We start from the raw sequence: 19,523 nt of genomic DNA, 5'->3' as shown, positions 1-19,523 counted from the left end.
GCATGGGGCAGATCCCAACGCCCAATAAGGCATTCGACCTCCACTGCCCTTAAAAGCCTGCCACGGCTCTGAAAGGCTCTTGCTGTAGTGGCCACGCTCGTGGCCAACACTGATGCCCGGGCCTTCCAAAGCGGGGCAAGCTGCTGCTCAGGGGGCTGACGAGTCCGGACTGCTAAGGGTTTACAGAGCCACGAACACGCCGTGAGATCCCGAACAACGGATGATAGGTTTCATCAATTTCGTTTGTGATAGATTCCATCAAGTTCGTTTGGTTAGATGCTCGCCGTGACTCAAGTCTGGCATTAGCGCCTGCATCCAGAATGAGTTTCCTCCCCCCGCCCCCACATAAAATGCATCGGTGTGGTTGGACACAAAGCGTACAAAGCAGGCACAGAACCCTCAGAAGTCGTCACAACTCTGGATAAGATGAACTCTACCGCCATCACCGCTGTTTGCTTTGCCCCCTACTTTGAAGCCTTCGCGAGGGAGGTCTGCTTTTCTAATTCAACGACAATGACTCCGCTCTCTTCGCCAAAGAGCCCCTTGTGTTTAGTTTCTCAGTGCACGACTTGACATGAAGACCGTGGCTCTTACGAGCTGCCTGTTTTTAAATGGCCCAGTAGTTTCGCTTTCCTTTTAACACGTTCCCAGATAACAAACGGAGAGTGGGATGAATCGTCACGTCGAAGGGTAAAATAAATTAGCCCCATCACTGAGAGGCTCTCTTCAGGTTTTCTATCAGCACAACAGAGTCAGTTTCTTCTTTGGTTTGCTTCTCATAGATGTCGTATTTCTTCCAGTGCTGGAAGGGAAGAAAACACACACACGATGACTCTTCTAAACAATGTTCTCTCCCTGAGGACTCCCAGCCAGGGCTTAATTTTAGGTTTGCGTGCATGGAACCATGAGTGTATGCCTTCCTGTTACGGTTTTGATTTTTTTTTTTTTTTTGACCTAAGAATCTTCGTCTATTTGAACAATGAAACGAAACAATCAGGAATTAACATGCGAGGTGGGGGGGGGGGGAACGTGGGATCGTGACACAGCGTTTAAGAGCTATCTCAGAGGAAAAAAAAAAAAAGAGCTATCTCAGGAGATACATTTGGGCATCTTCAAAACTGGAAACCGAGTCTTTTGAAGAAGAATAATAGGGTGGCAGTGCTTTTTCTTACTTTAACTGTCACTTCCTTTATTTTCTTACTACCCAAATGTGACCTCTGTTCCAGAGACAGGATAGGCTCCAAATGTCAACCAGCATCTAGGCCAATGGCGGTATATAAAATGTCCCCAAAAAAGTCTTACCGCAGTTACAACTTTGTGAAGACCCTATATTAACAGTTTCATGTGACAGCATTTGCTAGAACCAGGAATTATGCGTAGGGTGAGCTCATCTTGAGGTCAATGTTAAGTGTGTCTCTTTATGGTAAAAGCCAAGATCCTGGCCTTTGCCTTCTTTACTTATAACTCAAGGGAAAGGGTGGAACCTGAGCTCAGTCCCCTCATCTGGAAAATAAAGTCACTAGACGGAACCTGGTGTCTATGCAAACTATGGCGTAAGAGCAGAATCCAGCAGGCTGTTTTTGTAAATAAAGTTTTATTGGAACGCAGCCACGCCTATTGGCTTCCGTACCGTCCGTGGCCGCTTTCATGCTACTGCGGCAGAGGTGAGTTGCCGTGACGAAGACCGAAGGGCTCGGTGAGTCAAACATATTGACTATCTAGCTCTTCACAGAAAGCATATGGAGGGAAGAGTTGAGAAACGATGCTTAAAATTTCCAACTTCTTCTAAATTATTTAACCCTCACGCCCCTAGTGGAAGGGCTAAAATAAAAAATACTGACAATTCCAAGTGCAGCCACAGACACGGAGTAACTAGATCCCTCATCTATTGTTGGTGGCAATGTCAAAGAGTACAGCCACTATGGAAGACAGTCTGATGGCGTCTCAGAAAACGAAGCATACGCTTACCGCATGACCCAGAAATCCCACTCCCAGGTATCCACCCAAGAGAAATGGGAACATCGGTCTACACGCAGACCTCTACATGAATGTTTACAGTAGCCTTTGTTCATAAAAGCCCCAAACTGGAAATGAGCCCAACGCCCTTGAATAAGTGAGTGGCTAAATCAACCGTGGCACAGCGCTATAATGGAATGTCGCTCGGCAACAAAAGGAAATAAACTACTGCTACGTGCAACCACATGGATGTCTCTTAGATGCATTATGCCTAGTGAAACAAGCCAGACTCGAAAATGTATGTATTTCATGATTCCATTTGGAGGACATTCTGGAAAAGGTAAAAATTTAGGGACAGAAAGCAGATCAGTGGTTGCAAGGGTAGAGGGTCAGGAGCGAGGGGGTTGACTACTAAGGGGCATGAGGGAACTTTGCAGAGGACAATGAAGATGTTCTGTATCTTGACTGGAGCAGTGGCTACAAAAGTGCATACACTTGCTAAAACTCCTCTAACCGTATGCTCAAAGAGTAAATTTTATTTGGCGTGAATCGAATCAGCAAACCGGGAGTTTTGAAAACATGAAATGCAGAGACTTCAAATAAAAAAAAAACCAATCTGAAAAAATTCCATGACCTTGAAATAATGGCTTATTCAATAAATGGCACTAAGACAACTGGCTAAGCATTTGAAAAATAAAGTTAAGCCCCGCTTGACGGCCCACGTGCGTAAATTCCCTGTGGATTAAAGACCTAAATGTAAAAAACAAAATCAAGTAAGTTCTAGAAAAATACACTGGGCAACAACTACATAAGTCTGAGATACAAAGAGGCTTCCTACACGTAGAAAATAAAGATCTGCGTGCACAAAAAAGAAAACACCTTCCGTACATCGTTAATCACCCTAAATTCCATACAAAGGCAATCAGATGACAAGCAAAGGATTAATAGCTGATAGACCCGAAGAGCTTCACAAACTACAAGGTTTCCAAAAGATGAATATGGAAGGGAAAAAAGGGACAGTGAATAAGAATTTCACAACAGAATGACTTCAAGCCGATGGACATACCAAAAAATATGAAAGTTGATACGTAAAATTAAAACAAGATGCCCTTTGGGGAGCCTGAGTCAGTTGAGCGTCAGACTCTGGATTTCAGCTCAGGTCATGATCCCGGGGTCCTGGCATCGAGCCCCGCATGGGGCTTCGTGCTTCGAGCGAGCGTGGAGCCTGCTTAAGATTCTCTCTCCGTCTCTCTGCTCCTCTCCCCTGCTCTCACCCGCTCTCTCAAAAAAAAAGAAAAAAATCTTAAAACAAGATGCCCTTTTCTCATTTGTCAGTTGGCAAGATTTTTTTTTTTTTTTTTAAATTAGATACACTCACGCTAGCAAAGGCGTGGCAAAACCACCACTGAGACACCACGGAGACACTGAGACAGGGTATATAAGTTGGTACAACCCACTTGTCATCTATGCTTCTTGTGAACGATTTCAGAGTATGTGTTCTAGCACTCCCCTTTCCTTAACACGAAGGAATCAGACTCTACATCTGAAACCAGGGTGTTTCATTTGACAACATATATCACATATTTTTATATATCAGTAAAACAGATATACCTCATTTTCTTTGCCCTGTGCATAATATTTCATTGCCTGAATGCACCATAATTTATCGGAACAGTAACCGTAATAGATATTTACCCTGTATATCCTTTCTGGATGATAATGTGTCAATATTAATCACAGGGTTTAAAAAGTGTAATCTCCTTTGATCCGGCAATCTTACTTACAACAATTTATCCCCTCAAAATAATAAAACATATATGCTAATATAGCTTGGAAATGATCCCTATGATAATGACGTTTACACGTCATCTAAATGCCCAGTAATAGGGACTTGGTTAGGTACGTTATGATATAGTCACACGATGGAATACTATCTAGCCATTAAAAAGTATATTATAGGCCAAGGTTGGCAAACTTTTTCTGTCAATGGCCAGATGACAAATATTTTCAGCTTTGAGTCTCTGTCCCAATAACTCACTCTGCTGTTACAGCACGACAACAGCCATAGATAACATGTAAATGAACGGGTATGGCTGGGTTCCAACAAAACGTTCAGGGACACTGACATTTGAATTTCAAATAGTTTTCATGTGCTAAGATGTAGTATTCTTCTTCAGGTCTTTTCAACTCCTTAAAAGTATAACAACCACTCTTAGCTTGCAGGCTGTAGACATACAAGCAACAGACGGGATTTGGCCCGTGGTCTGTAGTTTCCAGAGGAATTCTGGGAGAAATGCAGTGGTCGGCCGCATAGCTTCTGAATCTCCGCAGACGCCACCATAAAGAACACAGCAGGAAACAGAAGTAGGGTAAGTAGAGAGCAAAACTCAGACCCACAGACACAATCTACAACAAAACCGGAACAAAATGATGCCCCCCATGGACCCTGAGATATGAATGGATAGAACAGATCAGAGCCAGCGACAAGAACACAGTGGAATCCGTCATGGGGGAGGATGGGGAGGGGAACCAGCAGGACATTTGACAGACACGAGGACTCTAAAATAACCCGGACATCAGCAAGCTAATTTATGAACAGCAAGTGAGCCCGGCACGGGTCTGCCCTTTCGAATAGTGACTGGGTACGAGGAGTCCATGGTATAGCCTGGGAGCTGCCTGGGCCTTCTGAACTCTTGAAATCACCCCAAGCTCCCTTCCCGGGCAAAGGGCCACTCTGAGGAGCCACCAGTGCACACAGACTCCACACTGGCCAGGACAGAGACAAGAGAGATCAAACAGAAAGTCCAGCTAGAAGTAGAGGAGGCAGGGGACGCCTGGGTGGCTCAGTCGGTTGAGCTCAGGTCATGATCTCGCAGTTCATGGGTTTGAGCCCCACGACAGGCTCTGTGCTGACAGCTCAGAGCCTGGACCCTTCTATGGATTCTGTGTCTCTCTCGGTCTCTCTCTGGCCTTCCCCCACTTGTACTCTGTCTCTCTCTCTTTCTCTCTCAAAAATAAATTTCAAAAAACATTAAAAAAAAAAAGTAGAGGAGGCAAGACAAGGTGGGGGAGATTTCGGTAAGAAATTCACTATATTTTGAACAACTGTAAAAAGTGCTAGAAGATAGAACTCCATAGCCATGAAACTAGGGAAAAAAGAAAACTATCCTAAATCAAGCCTCCTTCTAAAACATCAGGGAAATGAATTTCATGTAAAAATCAGCAACAGAGGGGCGCCTGGGTGGCGCAGTCGGTTAAGCGTCCGACTTCAGCCAGGTCACGATCTCGCGGTCCGTGAGGTCGAGCCCCGCGTCGGGCTCTGGGTTGATGGCTCAGAGCCTGGAGCCTGTTTCCGATTCTGTGACTCCCTCTCTCTCTGCCCCTCCCCCGTTCATGCTCTGTCTCTCTCTGTCCCAAAAATAAATAAACGTTGAAAAAAAAAATTTAAAAAAAAAAAAAAAATCAGCAACAGAATAAAATCCTGGCAGAATTAAAACATGCAAGAATGCCCCCTCAAATTACATGAAATTATAGTCCAATATTTTAAAGCTAGCTCACATATATTAAGAAAAAGTTATATGATATGAAAATAATGTATATGATGTGAAAGAACATAAACATTTAGAATAAGAACAACTCAGAAATGACCTGTTAAGATTCAGGAAAGAATGAGAAGGAAAAGAAAATCATTTCAGAAATGAAGATTAAGCTAAAAGGAACACAGGGGTAAATGAACACAACAGATAATACCTCAAGAGAAACAGAAGATGAAAAGCAGGGTTTTTTTTTAACTAAAAAAAAAATGAGGGGGCACCCAGGTGGCTCAGTCAGTTAAGCGTCCAATTCTTGATCTCAGCTCAGGTCATGATCTCAAGGTTCGGGAGTTCGAGCCCCAAGTCGGGCCCTGCGCTGATGGTGCAGAGCCTGCTTGGGGTTCTGTCTCTCTTTCTCTCTGCATCTCGCCTGCTTGTGCTCTCTCTCTCTCTCTCTCTCTCTCTCCCTCCCGAGATAAACAAATAAACTCAAGAAAATTTTTTTTAAAAAAGTGAGAGGGCCCTGGCTAGCTGAGTCAGAAGAACATGTGACTCTTGATTTCGGGGTTGTAAATTCGAGCCCCGTGTCGGGTGTAGACATTTAAAAAACACGAAGGCAGGTAAAGATTATTCAAGAGGATGTAACAAATACAGAAGATGGGCAAAGAAAAGGGAACACAATAACTGAAATCCAGAAGTGGAGACATGTTTACTGAAATTAAAAAAACATCTGAAACTACATACTGAAAGGGGCACACCATATCCCTCAGAGAATCAGGCCAGGCTGACCAACACCACCACCAAGGCACGTTCTGGCAAAATTATTGGACACTGAACAAAAAAAAAAAAAACTTTTGACAACCAGACAGAAAAGACCAAGTGTTTGTTTGTTTTTAAGTAAGCTCGACAGCCAACGTGGGGCCTGAACTCACAACCCCGAGATCGAGAGTCGCACGCTCCACCGACTGACTGAGCCAGCCAGGTGCCCCAAGACCAAGTGTTTTAACGCAGAGAGAAAATTATATTGTCAGCCGACTTCGGCATTTTATGCCAGAAGAAAGTGGATGCCATATTTAAGATATCCGAGGCAAGAACACGTGAGCCACACATTTTGTACCTAGCTAAACTGATTTTCAATTATTAACGCAGCAAAGTCCATCAATGTGCAAATAATTCAGGAAATGTTGGTCCCCTGAATCCTCCCTGAGGAAACTTTTAGAGCTTCCAACTACCAAAGTGACTGGGGAGACATGAACATAAAGACCAGCAGTGAGCAGAAATACCCCCGCGGAACGAAGACCAGATGTAGGCTATAGGGGACACACCGTAGTATGTAAGTTACATGCGCTGACAATGCAGACACTGGACAGTTTTCGAAACAGAGACAGACGGGAGGACATAGGGAAAAACTGCCCTTTTTAGTGATCACTGAAACTTATTTTATAATTTGTCAAATGCTCAGAAATTCCTTCAGTTGCACCTACTACTTTCTCATCTGTTAAATTCAAATAAAATTAAATATGAGCATGTCGTTAAAACATATCATATGGTTGGCTAAGAGTCTAGACTGGAGAACCAGGATGCCTGGGTTCGGGTCCCACCTCTGATGCCTGCTCGTTAAGTTTGGATCCTAGCACTGCTGTGTCCTCGCAATGTGATCTGGAGCGAGCCACACGTTACCACCACCCGCCCCCCCTCCTCTCCCCCCCCCCCCCCCCCCCGCCCCGGCCACCCTGCCATGGTACTTCACCGTCCTCATCCGTGTACTGGAGAGAATACCAACTGCAAAAGGGGATCAAATTAACAAGGGAAGTGCTTAGAAGAGTGTCTGCTACAAAGCAGAAGTTCAGTAAGTACAAGCCATTATTATTGTCGTCATTATTACCCCACTGACCAATAAAAGTTCCATTTCTCTATGTTGTTCCCACAACATTCAAGAGGGTTCTGTCTGGGTCACAGGATGAAGAGTGATTTTTACCCTTTTCTCTTTTGGTCTTCTGTATTTCTCCCGTCTCTGTAATGAATCCGCATTGCTTTTAAAAGGAAAAATATTTTCATTTTTAAAAAATGCGTGCTGAACATCACACCTTCATTGGTTTCTAGTCATTAGACCCAATGGGTTAGCTGTGGTGGACAGGAAGAAAACCAATTTATTTTAACAAAGTGAACAACGCAGAAGAGATGGCTTCCAAGAAGACATTCATTTTGTCGATTGCCTTTTTTCGTTCCTAAAACTTGGACCATTCTCATTTCCACCCATTATCAGCATCATGGCCTTTTCTTGAGGACTGCTTCTATGAATATGTCTATGTAAGAAAAGGGAACAAATGCTCTGACCCGTTGTTCCGTTTCGTAAATTATATGCCAGTCTCATTGCAAAATTACTTGTAGAAAAAAAACTGAACCCACAAAATTACCAGTCCGTAATTCAGCTCACACTGCCAACTTTTTAAAACAAGGTAATCAACAAAAGAATAATGGCCAAATATGCAAAACATCGTGGATAGAAAACAAATCAGTGTTTGGGAAGCTAACATGACTGGCTTTTGGTTGTTAGTCATCCAATTCTAGAAAAGGCAGCACGCTATACAGGCTTTTATATTTTAAAGAAATAAATTTCGTGGCACAGTGGAATGCTAAATCCCAATTTAAGAAGACTTTCAAGATTTGGTTATTTCCCACAGTGAATTTTCCATAGAAGTGAAGTGGGCCTCAAGGCCACCTAAGCACCATGCAAAAGACTGGCCTTTTGTAGGAATACAAGTCAACAGATTACACGCCCCAGTCTTCTGCAGATCAACGTTCACAAAGAAAGTGGAATAATATGAATTGGGGATCGCCATGCCTCGAAAATCGCTGCAGCTTAAAACAGACCCAGTTGAGGGGCACCTGGCTGGCTCAGTCAGTAGAGCGTGTGGCTCTTGATCTCGGGGTTGTGAGTTCGAGTCCCACGTTGGGGGCAGAGATTTTTTAAAAGCGGCGGGCGGGGGGTGACTGAGTGGCTCAGCTGGTTAAGCGTCCTACTCTTGATTTTAGCTCCGGTCATGATCTCTCGGTCGTGAGATCGAGCCCTTTGTCGGGCTCTGCAATGAGTGTGGAGCCTAATTGGGATTCTCATTCTCTCTCTCTCTGTCTCAAAATAAATAAACATTAAAAGAAACAAAAGAACCAGTTGAATGTGGCGTGAAGGGAATTAATTTGGTACCATTTGAGGTAGTGATGGACCCAAACCCCGCTTCACAATGAAAATGAAAGGGAAAGAATGAAAGGCGTATCTGCCTTCCTAGCAGAAACAGAATTTCAGAACAACCAAAGAGCCTTAGAGTACTAAGGGCCAGCTTATAAACGTAGTTTCGATGATAGGAAAATCATCATTTCACAACGCCTGCTGAAATCATTGATTTGATCGATGAGACCAAGCGGCACAAAAAAGCATCCGCTAAAGAGCTGACAGGGTGCTAACTTAGCACCACGAGGACTATCTTCAGGCGGCACGGGGCTGGAAATCAGTGTAAATGGCTGGAGGGGACACCCCGTCAGCACCTTAAACACAGCGCTCAATCTCAGCCTCCCTAACGGTGGGAGGACTGGATACTACCTGTCTCCCAACAAGTGGAAAATTTTTACAATGGACTGTTACACGATAGTAAAGAACGAATCACTTCGAAAGCGCAGCCATGCTATTTTGGTTACGTTCCTGGTTTTTCTTTTCTTCTTCTTCTTCTTCTTCTTCTTCTTCTTTTTTTTTTTTTTTGCATTCCTTGTTTTTAAAGATACACACTAAAGTGGGGAAAAAAAAAACCCCACAAAACCAACAACTCAGCAGTATTTGGAAGTCAACTCCAAGTTATCAAGCCGCTTTCCAATCAGGAATGTCAAACTGGCATGGTACTGAAAACATAATTGGTTTCCAAGAAGCGGGGGAAGAATAGATCATTTTTTACGGGTGAAAAAGAAAGGCAGATGCAGGAGGAGAAGCAATTCCCTCCGCACAGCCCCCTGCCCCCAGACATGGCCCGCAGCCCAATTAGTCACAAAGAAAAAGGCAAGCTGAGGAGCAACAGGAAGAAACGCTGTTGGCCACAGCGTTACCACGGAGACAAGCAAAACACTGTCAAAACAGTGGAAACCTTAAGGAAAACTATACGGAGGATTTCATTTCTTTGCGGCCACACCTACATAAGTTTCTGAAAAGAACCACTATAGGTGGTGTAGCGTGGAAGACGAGCGTTTAGAAAGGGCATGGCTTATTTTTCAGGCTCAGGAGACACCAACTTTGGGCTATGATGGCTTCAGGTTCAGGTTCTGCAATGGCCTCTCTGTATGACAGTCCTGGAGAAAGGTCTCTCGGGCCCCCACTGCCCCCATCTCTAAAATGAAGGGGTAGGACTAGCATCTAAGAGTTTTAAAAATTGACAATTAAAGGTAAATAATTCGGGACGCTCAGATGGCTCAGTCGGTCGAGCGTCCGACGTCGGCTCAGGTCACGATCTCGAGGTTCGTGAGTTTGAGCCCCGCGTGGGCTCCATGCTGACAGCTCAGAGCCTGGAGCCTGTTGCGGATTCTGTGTCTCCCTCTCTCTGGCCGTCCCCTTCTCACACTCTGTGTGTGTGTCTCTCTCTCAAAAATAAATAAACATTAAAAAAAAAAAGATAAATAATTCAACATGTAAAACATCCACCTCACTGGATGACCCCTAGGGCCATGTTCATTCTATAATTCGATAATTCTAGAAGTGAAAGGCTCATCTTTCTGCTGCATACACAGTTCAATTGATAAGGCTTGGTGCCGTGCAGAGAAAAGATTATTCATCTGCTTAAAAAGAAAACATGAAAATTCGTTCCGTTCCCCTTTCCCGTCTGGCATTTGTATGACACTTTTAGTTTTAAACCCTGATTTCATTTAATGGTCTGCAACCACCACAAACAAAAACATCTTATGCTTTTAGCGGTCCATCTTGTCAGCGTATCCGCCTCGCTAAATTATAGAATTCTCTGACTCATCGGGATAACATATTATCCTCTAGACAGCAAATTGAAAAAAAGCAATTTTCCCATCTCTGAGACAGATAATTGATCTGATTTTGCTGTCGATGTTACTGCCGTTCACTCTATCACTCAGGCTTGAAACCTCGAGATTATTTTTACTCTGTACCTTTCATCGCCCACAGAGTCCCCAAGTTGTAATGAGTCGCCTTTAATAATGTCTCTTGCGTCAATCTCCCCTGCTACCACCTAAGTTCAAGTCCCTATTATCTCTCAAACTCAGATGGCCAAAATATTCTCTTTTCCCTTAATAACTTGTACAGGGCTTCTTTTATTACAAAAGCAATATGTGCTCATGACAGGCAATCTGGAAATTTCAGAAAGGTAGAGAATAACATCAATTATCCATGCGGTCCTTCTGCCCAGATGATCATTTTGACTCCTTTCTTTCCACTCGCTGTTCTATGCGTACATTCGTGTGGTTTTGTAAAAGTTAGGATTGTAATGTACTCTGCAGTTATGATGTTTCTTACTCTTGTACCAGGAGCAGTTCGCTGTGACATCAAATGCTTTGAAAACCTAACCTGGTTTTTCACTAATTCTCCATTGTGGGTGTCTCACTGGCTTCTAAAGTCTTCGTGTTAGAGACAGACGCTGCACTGACCATCCCGGTGCCATTGTTGGATTATCTCCTCATCCTAAAAGTATAATTGTAAGATCACAGATTCTTGTTACGTGTTCCCAAGTTGCCCTCCACAAAGTGCGTGAGAAGTGCCAGGCCCCCACCCCCACCCCCACCGTCCCACTTGCCGACATGGGCCACTATCGCTCTTTACAAATTTGTTGGGCTGGAAATTTATCTTATCGATGCTCGGGCTGTATGTCCTGTATGTATTCGTGAGTCCAAACACGTGTCCACAGATATTGGGCATTCGTACCGTGGCACTTGGGCTCGTCTTCATTCTGCTGAGAGGGGTAGCAAACTCAAAGATGTTTCAGCATCTTTGGCACGTGAGTTACCTCAACGTGTGAGACCACGGTGGGAACCGGGAACGAGAGGGCCAGAGATGAACTGGAGGAGTGTGCGCCAGGCCAAATGGAAAGATCTTAAATATGCCACGCTGGCCAAACAAAGCGCGTATGTGGCAAGTTCAGGACTGGGTTCCCAGGTGGCTCCCATGACTAGCCCTCCCCATATAAGGCCAGCCGGAATGCGACTCCAAACCTTTTTCTCGGAACTCCCCTAACCCCAACCCTCTCTAGCAAACGGAACTCTCAGAAGGTAGTGAGGTTCCTGGGGACAAACGCTCTATCTTACAAGAGGCAATGCAGCAGAGTGGAGAGAGAGAGAGAGAGAGAGAGAGAGAGAGAGAGAGAACTCCAGGATCAGACAGTTCTGGGTCAAATCCCACCTTACTACCTACTAGCTGTGTGACTGCAGTCAAGTGACTTAGCCTCACTGAGGCTTCGTTTCCTCATCTGTACTAAAACAAGAAAATGGCACTACGGCACCTACACCAAAGGACGGTTACGAGCATGCAAGAAGGGACTAGAAGCAAAGCACCGAATAAATACACTGTATAACGTAGTAGCCTTTCCCTGACTGCTTAGAGGCGCTCATGTACCTGCACAGACCCCAACCTCCTTCCTAAGGAAAATAGCCATGACAGCATTTTTCTTTCTTTCTTTTTATTTGAGAGACAGAGAGAGAGAGAGAGAGAGAGCAGGCATGCGAGTGGGGGAGAGGGGCAGAGGGAGAGAGACAGAATCCCAAGCAGGCTCCACACTCAGTGCCCAGCCTGACACAGGGCTCGATCCCATGACCCCGGGATCATGACCTGAGCCGAAATCAAGAGTTGGACGCTAGGGGCGCCTGGGTGGCTCAGTCAGTTGGTTGACTGACTGGCTCAGGTCATGATCTTGCAGTTCGTGGGTTCGAGCCCCGCGTCGGGCTCTGTGCTGACAGCTCGGAGCCTGGAGCCTGCTTCGGATTCTGTGTCTCCCTCCCTCTCTCTCTCAAATAAACATTTAAAAAAATAAAAAGAGGTGGACGCTCAACCAACTGAGCCACCCAGGCGCCCCACAACAGTGTTCTTCAAAGTGTCTCCACAAACTATCTTGCCAGAACAGGAATCATCTGTGAGCTCCCGTTCACTACGCAGATTCCCGGGACCCACCCCAGACCTCCTGAATCAGACTTTCTGGAGGCGGGGTCCGGGGGTCCCTATTCTTACAAGGGTTTCCGTTGGTTGTGACTCAACTAAAGACAAAGAACCAGTGGTTGCCATATTCACCTGAGTTACACTTGACTTCTGCCTCACGGTGCCCCACCCTCAGGGTCTGGCAGTATGACCATGCCTTGATGAAAGACTGATCCAGAAGAATCCTCCTCTGAAAGCAAATCAGCCTCCCTGCCTTCCTTCCTGAGCTGTACATCATCGCTGCTATTGCGAATCACTTGCCATTAAGAGGATTGTTTGGGGAGGGGCGCCTGGCTGACTCAGTTGGTTCGGCGTGTGACCCCTGCTCTCAGGGTCATGGCTTTAAGCCCCTTGTTGGGGGTAGAGCTTACTTAAAAAAGAAACCGTCTGGGGATGCACCAGAATGGGAAAGCATCCACAGTAATACTAATCGCTAACGCTCACTAAGCACCAGTAATTGTACCGGGCATGCTAAGCAGTCTGTCTGTATTAAATTAATCTAAACCACAGAACGACACCAAGAGGCGGGCGCTATCATTACCTTCGTGTTACAAATGAGAAAACTGAGGCACAGAGAGGTTAGGGAAGTTACCTAAGGTCAGACAGATGGTAAATGAGATTTGAATCCAGACAATGTGACTCCAGAGCCCAGGCTATCATGTACTATGCTGTACTATTTCACTAAATTAACTGCCCTGGGCCTGATATTACTAATTTAAGATATATGTAATAATGCTGATATTTATTCCATTTAGTGTCCTTATTAGTTTCTTTGGGTGAATGTACTTATCGGAGACACCGGAAACTCTTCGGTTCCCCTGGGGTCTTCGCTTTTCTAGCCACAAATTCCAGCATGAGAGTCTGCAGCAAACCAACTGTAACAGTTGGGGTGAGTTTGTCTTTGGAGGCCAGCTTTCCAGGCACCAGCATGAACAAAATCGATGTCCATGCTTAGCCTATCTTTCTATTTCCCCAAATCACCAAGAGGCAGAAACCCTGCCCTTTGGACTGCTTTCATCTGGAAGGCTCCTCTCACTGAGGGTTTCGATTAAACAGACCCCCCTACCCCGGAGAGAACAAAGCCCAGTGATAGGAGCAGGGCAAAGTATCCCGAGGACTTCTCAAATGGTCTGCGTAGTCTGAGATACAAAATGTTTTAACTTATTTTTTAAAATTTTTTACTGTCTGTTATTGAGAGACAGAGCAGGAGCAGGGGAGGGGCAGAGAGAGGGGGAGACACAGAATCCGAAGCCGGCTCCACGCTTCGAGCGGTCAGCACAGAGCCCGACGCGGGGCTCAAACTCACAAACCGTGAGATCACGACCTGAGCCGAAGTCGGACGCTCAACCGACTGAGCCGCCCAGGCGCCCCTTATTTTTTATTTTAAGTGGGCTCTATGCCCAGCCTGGGGTTCAAACTCATGACCCTGAGATCAAGAAGTGCATGCCCCACAGACTGAACCAGCTGTGCACTGTGAGATGCAACATTTTAAATCACCTCTTCTTTAATCTTTTAGGTAAAATGTAGTTTAAAATAATCAATTTTCCATTTTCTTTTAGAGAGAGAGACAGCAAGAGAGCGTGTGCAAGTGGGGGAGAGGCAGAGGGAGAAGGAGAGAGAGAATCTTGAGAATCTTAATCCACACCCAGCACAGAGCCCGATGCAGGGCTTGATCTCATGACTGGGAAATCATGACCCGAGCTGAAATTAAGAGTCGGACACAACTGACTGAGCTACCCAAGTGCCCCAAAATAACCGATTTTGAAATAAAGTACTGACACATGTTACAACACGGATGAACCACATTATGCTAAGTGAAAGAAGCCAGACACAAAAGGACAAATACTGTAGGATTCCACTTACACGAGGTACCCAGAATAGGCAAACTCATAGAGAGAGAAAGTAGAAAAGAGGTGGCCAGCTGCTGGGGGGAATGGGAAGTCCGTGTTTAACGGGCACGGTTTCTATCTGGGATGATGAAAGAGTTCTGCAGATAGCGATAATGGTTGCACGACACTGTGAATGTACTCAATGCCATTGAGATGTATACTTAAAAAGGGTCAAAACGGCAAATTTTCTGGGTTTGTTTTTGTTTTTGTTTTTTACAAATCCCACAGCCTCCGAACAAAACCCAGTTTCGAACTTCATGGAATCAGTGCTTACCAGGCTGTCATCATTCTGGTCTCCAAACATTTCTTTAAAAATCTTGCCAGGATCAGGAATTGGAGGGAATATAATGATCTTGAGCCTTTAAGAAAACAGAGACATTTTTTGATCAAATCTTCCAGTCCACAGGAACGTCCCATTTAAATAAAGGCACTTTATTATTTTTTTTTTTCAACGTTTATTTATTTTTGAGACAGAGAGAGACAGAGCATGAACAGGGGAGGGCCAGAGAGAGAGGGAGACACAGAATCCGAAACAGGCTGCAGGCTCTGAGCTGTCAGCACAGAGCCCAGCGCAGGGCTGGAACCCACGAACTGCGAGATCGTGACCTGAGTCGAAGTCGGTCACCCAACCGACTGGGCCACCCAGGCGCCCCACTCTCATCGTTTTTAAAACTGTTTTCCAGCTTGGGGCACCTGGGTGGCTAACTGGGTGAGGCGTCTGACTCTTGATTTCGACTCAGGTCATGATCTCGTGGTTCATGAGACTGAGCCCCACGTCAGCGCGGAGGCTGCTTGCCTGCTCGCTCGCCACCCCCCCCCCAAGATAAATTTGAAAAAAACCACAAATGTTTTTTCCAGCTTAAATGAGATCTATTCAAGGGAAAAAAATTGTATACACGTGAGGTGAACAACATGATGTCGTACGTTATGAAACGATGACCACGATCAAGCAAATTAACACATCCATCACCTCACACGGTTATGACTGTGCGTGCGTGGGTGTGTGCGTGCGCGCGTGAGCCGTCCCCTATAATTGAATAATAACGGTGCTTTACTCATCATAGGCCAGATGGGGGTTCATTGCTCATAATTTCAAAAAAAAACAATCTTCCGAGAACAGGGTTCATTCCTCTTTAATTTTACTTTCTTCTTTTCTCCTCTCCCCATCTTTACGCCTCAGACTACCCTTTGGTGGCCCCACCTCATCTCCCAGGCTCTGAACATCGGCGTGGCCCAGGGCTCTGTCTCTCGCCCTCTGGCCCTCTCACTGTACGAGCGCTCTCTTCCAGTCTTAGGGCTTCGGGTCCAGTTACACGCCGAGGGCTCCCCAGATTCCATCTCCGGCCCAGACCTCTCCCTGAAACTCCAGATTCATTGCACAACTACCCCTGTAACATCCCTACTTGGGTGTCTAACAGTCATCTGGAACTGACATTCCAAACTGAGTCCTCCCCTTTGCCCCAGGGCCAGCGCTCCGCACAATCTTCTCCCTCTCAGCCGAAGGCTCCAGCGTTCACCCAAACCTGAGCTCTCCGTGAACCCTCAGTTTCCCTCGGGCCTCACGGGCAAGCGGCCATCAGCAAGCGCTCTCAGCTCTGCCTTCCGAATGCGTCCCACCTCTGACCGCGACTTACTACCGCCATCACTAACCTCCTAGGCCAGGCTTCCTACGTCTTTACCCCCCAAAACGCGGCAGCACCTTCTGACCAGCCCACCCGCTTCCGTTCCTGCCCGAGCCAGTTCTTCATTCGGCAATGTCGGTGACCTTTCATGACAGTAAAATCAGGGCGGGTTCCTTTCCCCGCTTAACACTCTGCAACGATTCCCCCTCATGCTTAGGACGAAGTCTCAATTCCCCCGCCACGGCCCACATGATCTGGCTCCGCCAACCTCTCCAGCCTCATCTGGCGCTCGCCCCTTGTGCGCACCGAGTGCCGTCTCTCTACCGACCAGAGACAGACAACTTGGTGAAGTTCTCTTTCCCGCAGCTTTAAAGTAGCAGCTTGCCCTGCATTAATACTGGACGGGTCATTGAATGCGTCACGCTAAGACTTCATTCCAAGCGCTACCGCCTTTGGCCGTATTAGGCATCTGAAAGAGCAGGGTGAACACGGGGCCTGTCGATGATCCCAAACACACGCGGAGGGAACGGTGCCGGAGCGGGGCCGCGGGAAATTAACGCGACACCTTCCTCCCCAGAAAATGGGCACGGTAATCCCTCTGGGCCGCGCCATACTACCAAAAGCCGTCGATAGCCAAAGTGCTCCTAATACGTGGGGCGAACGCCAAACGCTCTCACGAACAGTAGTAAGTGGAGAGGCAGGGCCAACAGAAGCCGCCAAGCCGACCGGGGCGGCCGCCTCACCTTTTGAGATAAAGCAGGAGGACTATGATGGCACCCGCAACGATGACCGGGGTGGCGAGCAGCATGGTTATATAGAACGTGGGGTCGGTGTTCTCACCTGGCAAACGGAAAGCAAACAAAAAGACATGAGTAATCAAACCCTTTTGGGGGCGGAGGGGAAACAACAAGCAACGGTTGGATCAAACTAGCGAGATGGCAGCTATCTCTGCACTCTACCCCCAACCTGTTTGCCAACTCTTCAATTCTATTTTTAAGGTTTTGTAATGCTTATTTATTTCTCAGAGAGACAGAGAGAGAGAGAGAGAGAGAGAGAGACAGACAGACAGACAGACAGACAGACTGTGAGCAGGGGAGGGACAGAGAGAGAGGGAGACACAGAATCCGAAGCAGGCTCCAGGTTCCGAGCTGTCAGCACAGAGCCGGATGCGGGGCTCGAACTCACGGACCATGAGATCATGACCGGAGCTGAAGTCGGACGTTTAACCGGCTGAGCCACCCGGGCGCCCCCAAAATGCTTCAATGATCTCATCTTCTGTTCCCTTAGCAGCGAAAAACAAAGTCCTGCTCCAGTGCCCAACATGCCACAGATGAAAAGACACCTTGAGGGTTGTCTGAAGCCAGGGTATCTTAACTAGTCCCAGACACTATTCCCAATGCTATTACACCTGTTAGAAAGATCATGTCATTAACAGTGACTCTCTCTTCTTGTTGGTCACTTAACCACTACTAGAACACCTAAGGCACTCCTAACTACCACCACTGCTATTTTTAACTGAGCATCTGCTACATATGTGATACCGCCCGGAGTGCCTCGATGTGTTTCTATGTATGCTATGGAGAGAGACGATGGTGTCTCCCGTTTATACAGATGAGAAGGATAAGGCTCAGAGAGGGTTAGTGGCTCGTTCAGAAGGGTTTAGTAAGTCAGGCCTCAAATCCGGCACCGTCCAAGTTCCAAAGCTTCTCGATCACTTGAGAAGTTGACTTGCTACGCTTCACATGCAGAATGTCATGTCTGCTTATGTGCTCATCTTTTCCACGAGGGTATGACCACCTAGGAAGCATCGTCAGGGCCTAGCATCCCTGTGTTAGCCTCTAAGATGGCCCCAAATGATCCCACGCCCTTACGTAACCTCCTCCCCTTGAGGGTGGGCCGGACTGACTGACTTGTCTGTAAAGAACTGAACGGCAGCGTTCATGTCATTGCCAACATTAGGTTACAAAAGACTGTGGTTTCCACACCGGGTGTCCTCTCACACACTCTTGCTTGAGTCACTTGCTTGAGCAAGCCAGTTGCCGTTTCATGAGGCATGAAATGCCTCCCTGCATGAAAGGCCCAAAGGGCAAGAAACTGAGGGAGGCCTCTGCAGTAGCTCCCTAGGACTGCTAGAGTGAATCGCCACACCTCGGTTGGCTTAAAACAATAGACATGTGTTCTCTCACAGTTCCGAAGGCTAGACGCCCAAAAGCAAGGTATCCGCAGGGACGTGCTCCCTCTGAAGGCTCTGGAGACAAATCCCTCCTTGTCTCCTCCTAGCTTCTGGTGGCTCCCGGGAACCCTTGGGGTTCCTTGGCTATACCTGCATCACTCCATCGTCTGCCCCCATCCTCACAGGGCCTTCTTCCCTGGGGGGGGGGGAGTCTCTTCGTGTTTCTGTGTATCCTCTCTTATAATGATACTAGCCATCAGATGCAGGGTCTACTTTAATGGTGTGACCTCATCTTAACCTGATCACATCTGCAAAAACTATTTCCAAATAAAGTCACATTCACAGGTATAGGAGTTGGGAGCCGAACGTATCTTTTTGAGGGAGACGATTCAACCTGCTACAGCCCCCATCCAACAGCCAGCAAGGAACAGAGGCTTTCCGACGACCACATAAGTGAGCTTGGAAGTGGGTTTCCCAGCCCCAATCAAGCCTTCAGATGAGACTGCAGTCCCACCCAACAGCTTGACTGTAACCTCATGAGAGAACCTGGCACAGAGGCACTGAGCCACGCTGTGCCCAGATTCCTGACCCACAGGAACTGTGAGATGCTAAATGTGTTTTCTAAGCCACCAAATTTTGAGATTCTTTGTTATGCAACAATAGATAAGGAATACAACCATGCCTGGCACCTAGCTGTTCAGTCCCTCAATTAGTAGGGAACCGATTACCTCAATAACCTGTCTCTCTGACTGTCAGAAAGCTATTAGAAAGTTCTTCCGATGGTCCTATTTTGCCCCAAGGAGCCACAAAAGAAAATAACCTATCTCCTCTTCTACTTAAAATTCAGCAAACAGGACTCCTCGCCCCCAGGCTTGCTTCATCCAACCACTTGTCCCTAAGTTTTGTGATTCTTCAACATCCCGATGACCCTCTCAAGGATAGGTTCCAGTCTGCCAACGAAGCTCCTACAACGTGGCGCCCAGAATAGAACACTGCACGCTTCTGATGTGGCCAGGACGCTGTGTCCCACCCTGTAGTATCCCCTTGTTCTGGGTGCTACACTATCACTGCGGCCTGTGGCTACACACTGGGGGTATTTAAGGATCCAATGCTGAGTCACTCCTACACTCCACCCCACAACACACACACACACATCCATGAAGC

The 19,523-nt window shown here is 46.5% G+C and overlaps 1 protein-coding gene across 1 annotated transcript in view; it reads right to left on the bottom strand.

Moving 5' to 3' along the window:
- Positions 1–267: 267 nt before the first annotated feature.
- IL13RA1 (interleukin 13 receptor subunit alpha 1) overlaps positions 268–19,523 on the bottom strand; it is a 57,407-nt gene continuing 38,151 nt past the window's right edge. The window contains exons 9-11 of the mRNA XM_047844227.1: positions 16,930–17,026; positions 14,839–14,923; positions 268–802 (exon numbers count right to left, since the gene is read on the bottom strand). Of these exons, the coding sequence (XP_047700183.1) occupies positions 710–802; positions 14,839–14,923; positions 16,930–17,026 (275 nt within the window). The 3' untranslated portion in view covers positions 268–709. The remainder of the gene's footprint in view (positions 803–14,838; positions 14,924–16,929; positions 17,027–19,523) is intronic.

Source organism: Prionailurus viverrinus, chromosome X, assembly GCF_022837055.1.
Source record: "Prionailurus viverrinus isolate Anna chromosome X, UM_Priviv_1.0, whole genome shotgun sequence".
NCBI lineage: Eukaryota > Metazoa > Chordata > Mammalia > Carnivora > Felidae > Prionailurus > Prionailurus viverrinus.
Note: the sequence above shows the minus strand (reverse complement) of the source record. Positions and strands in the feature narration are given on the sequence as shown.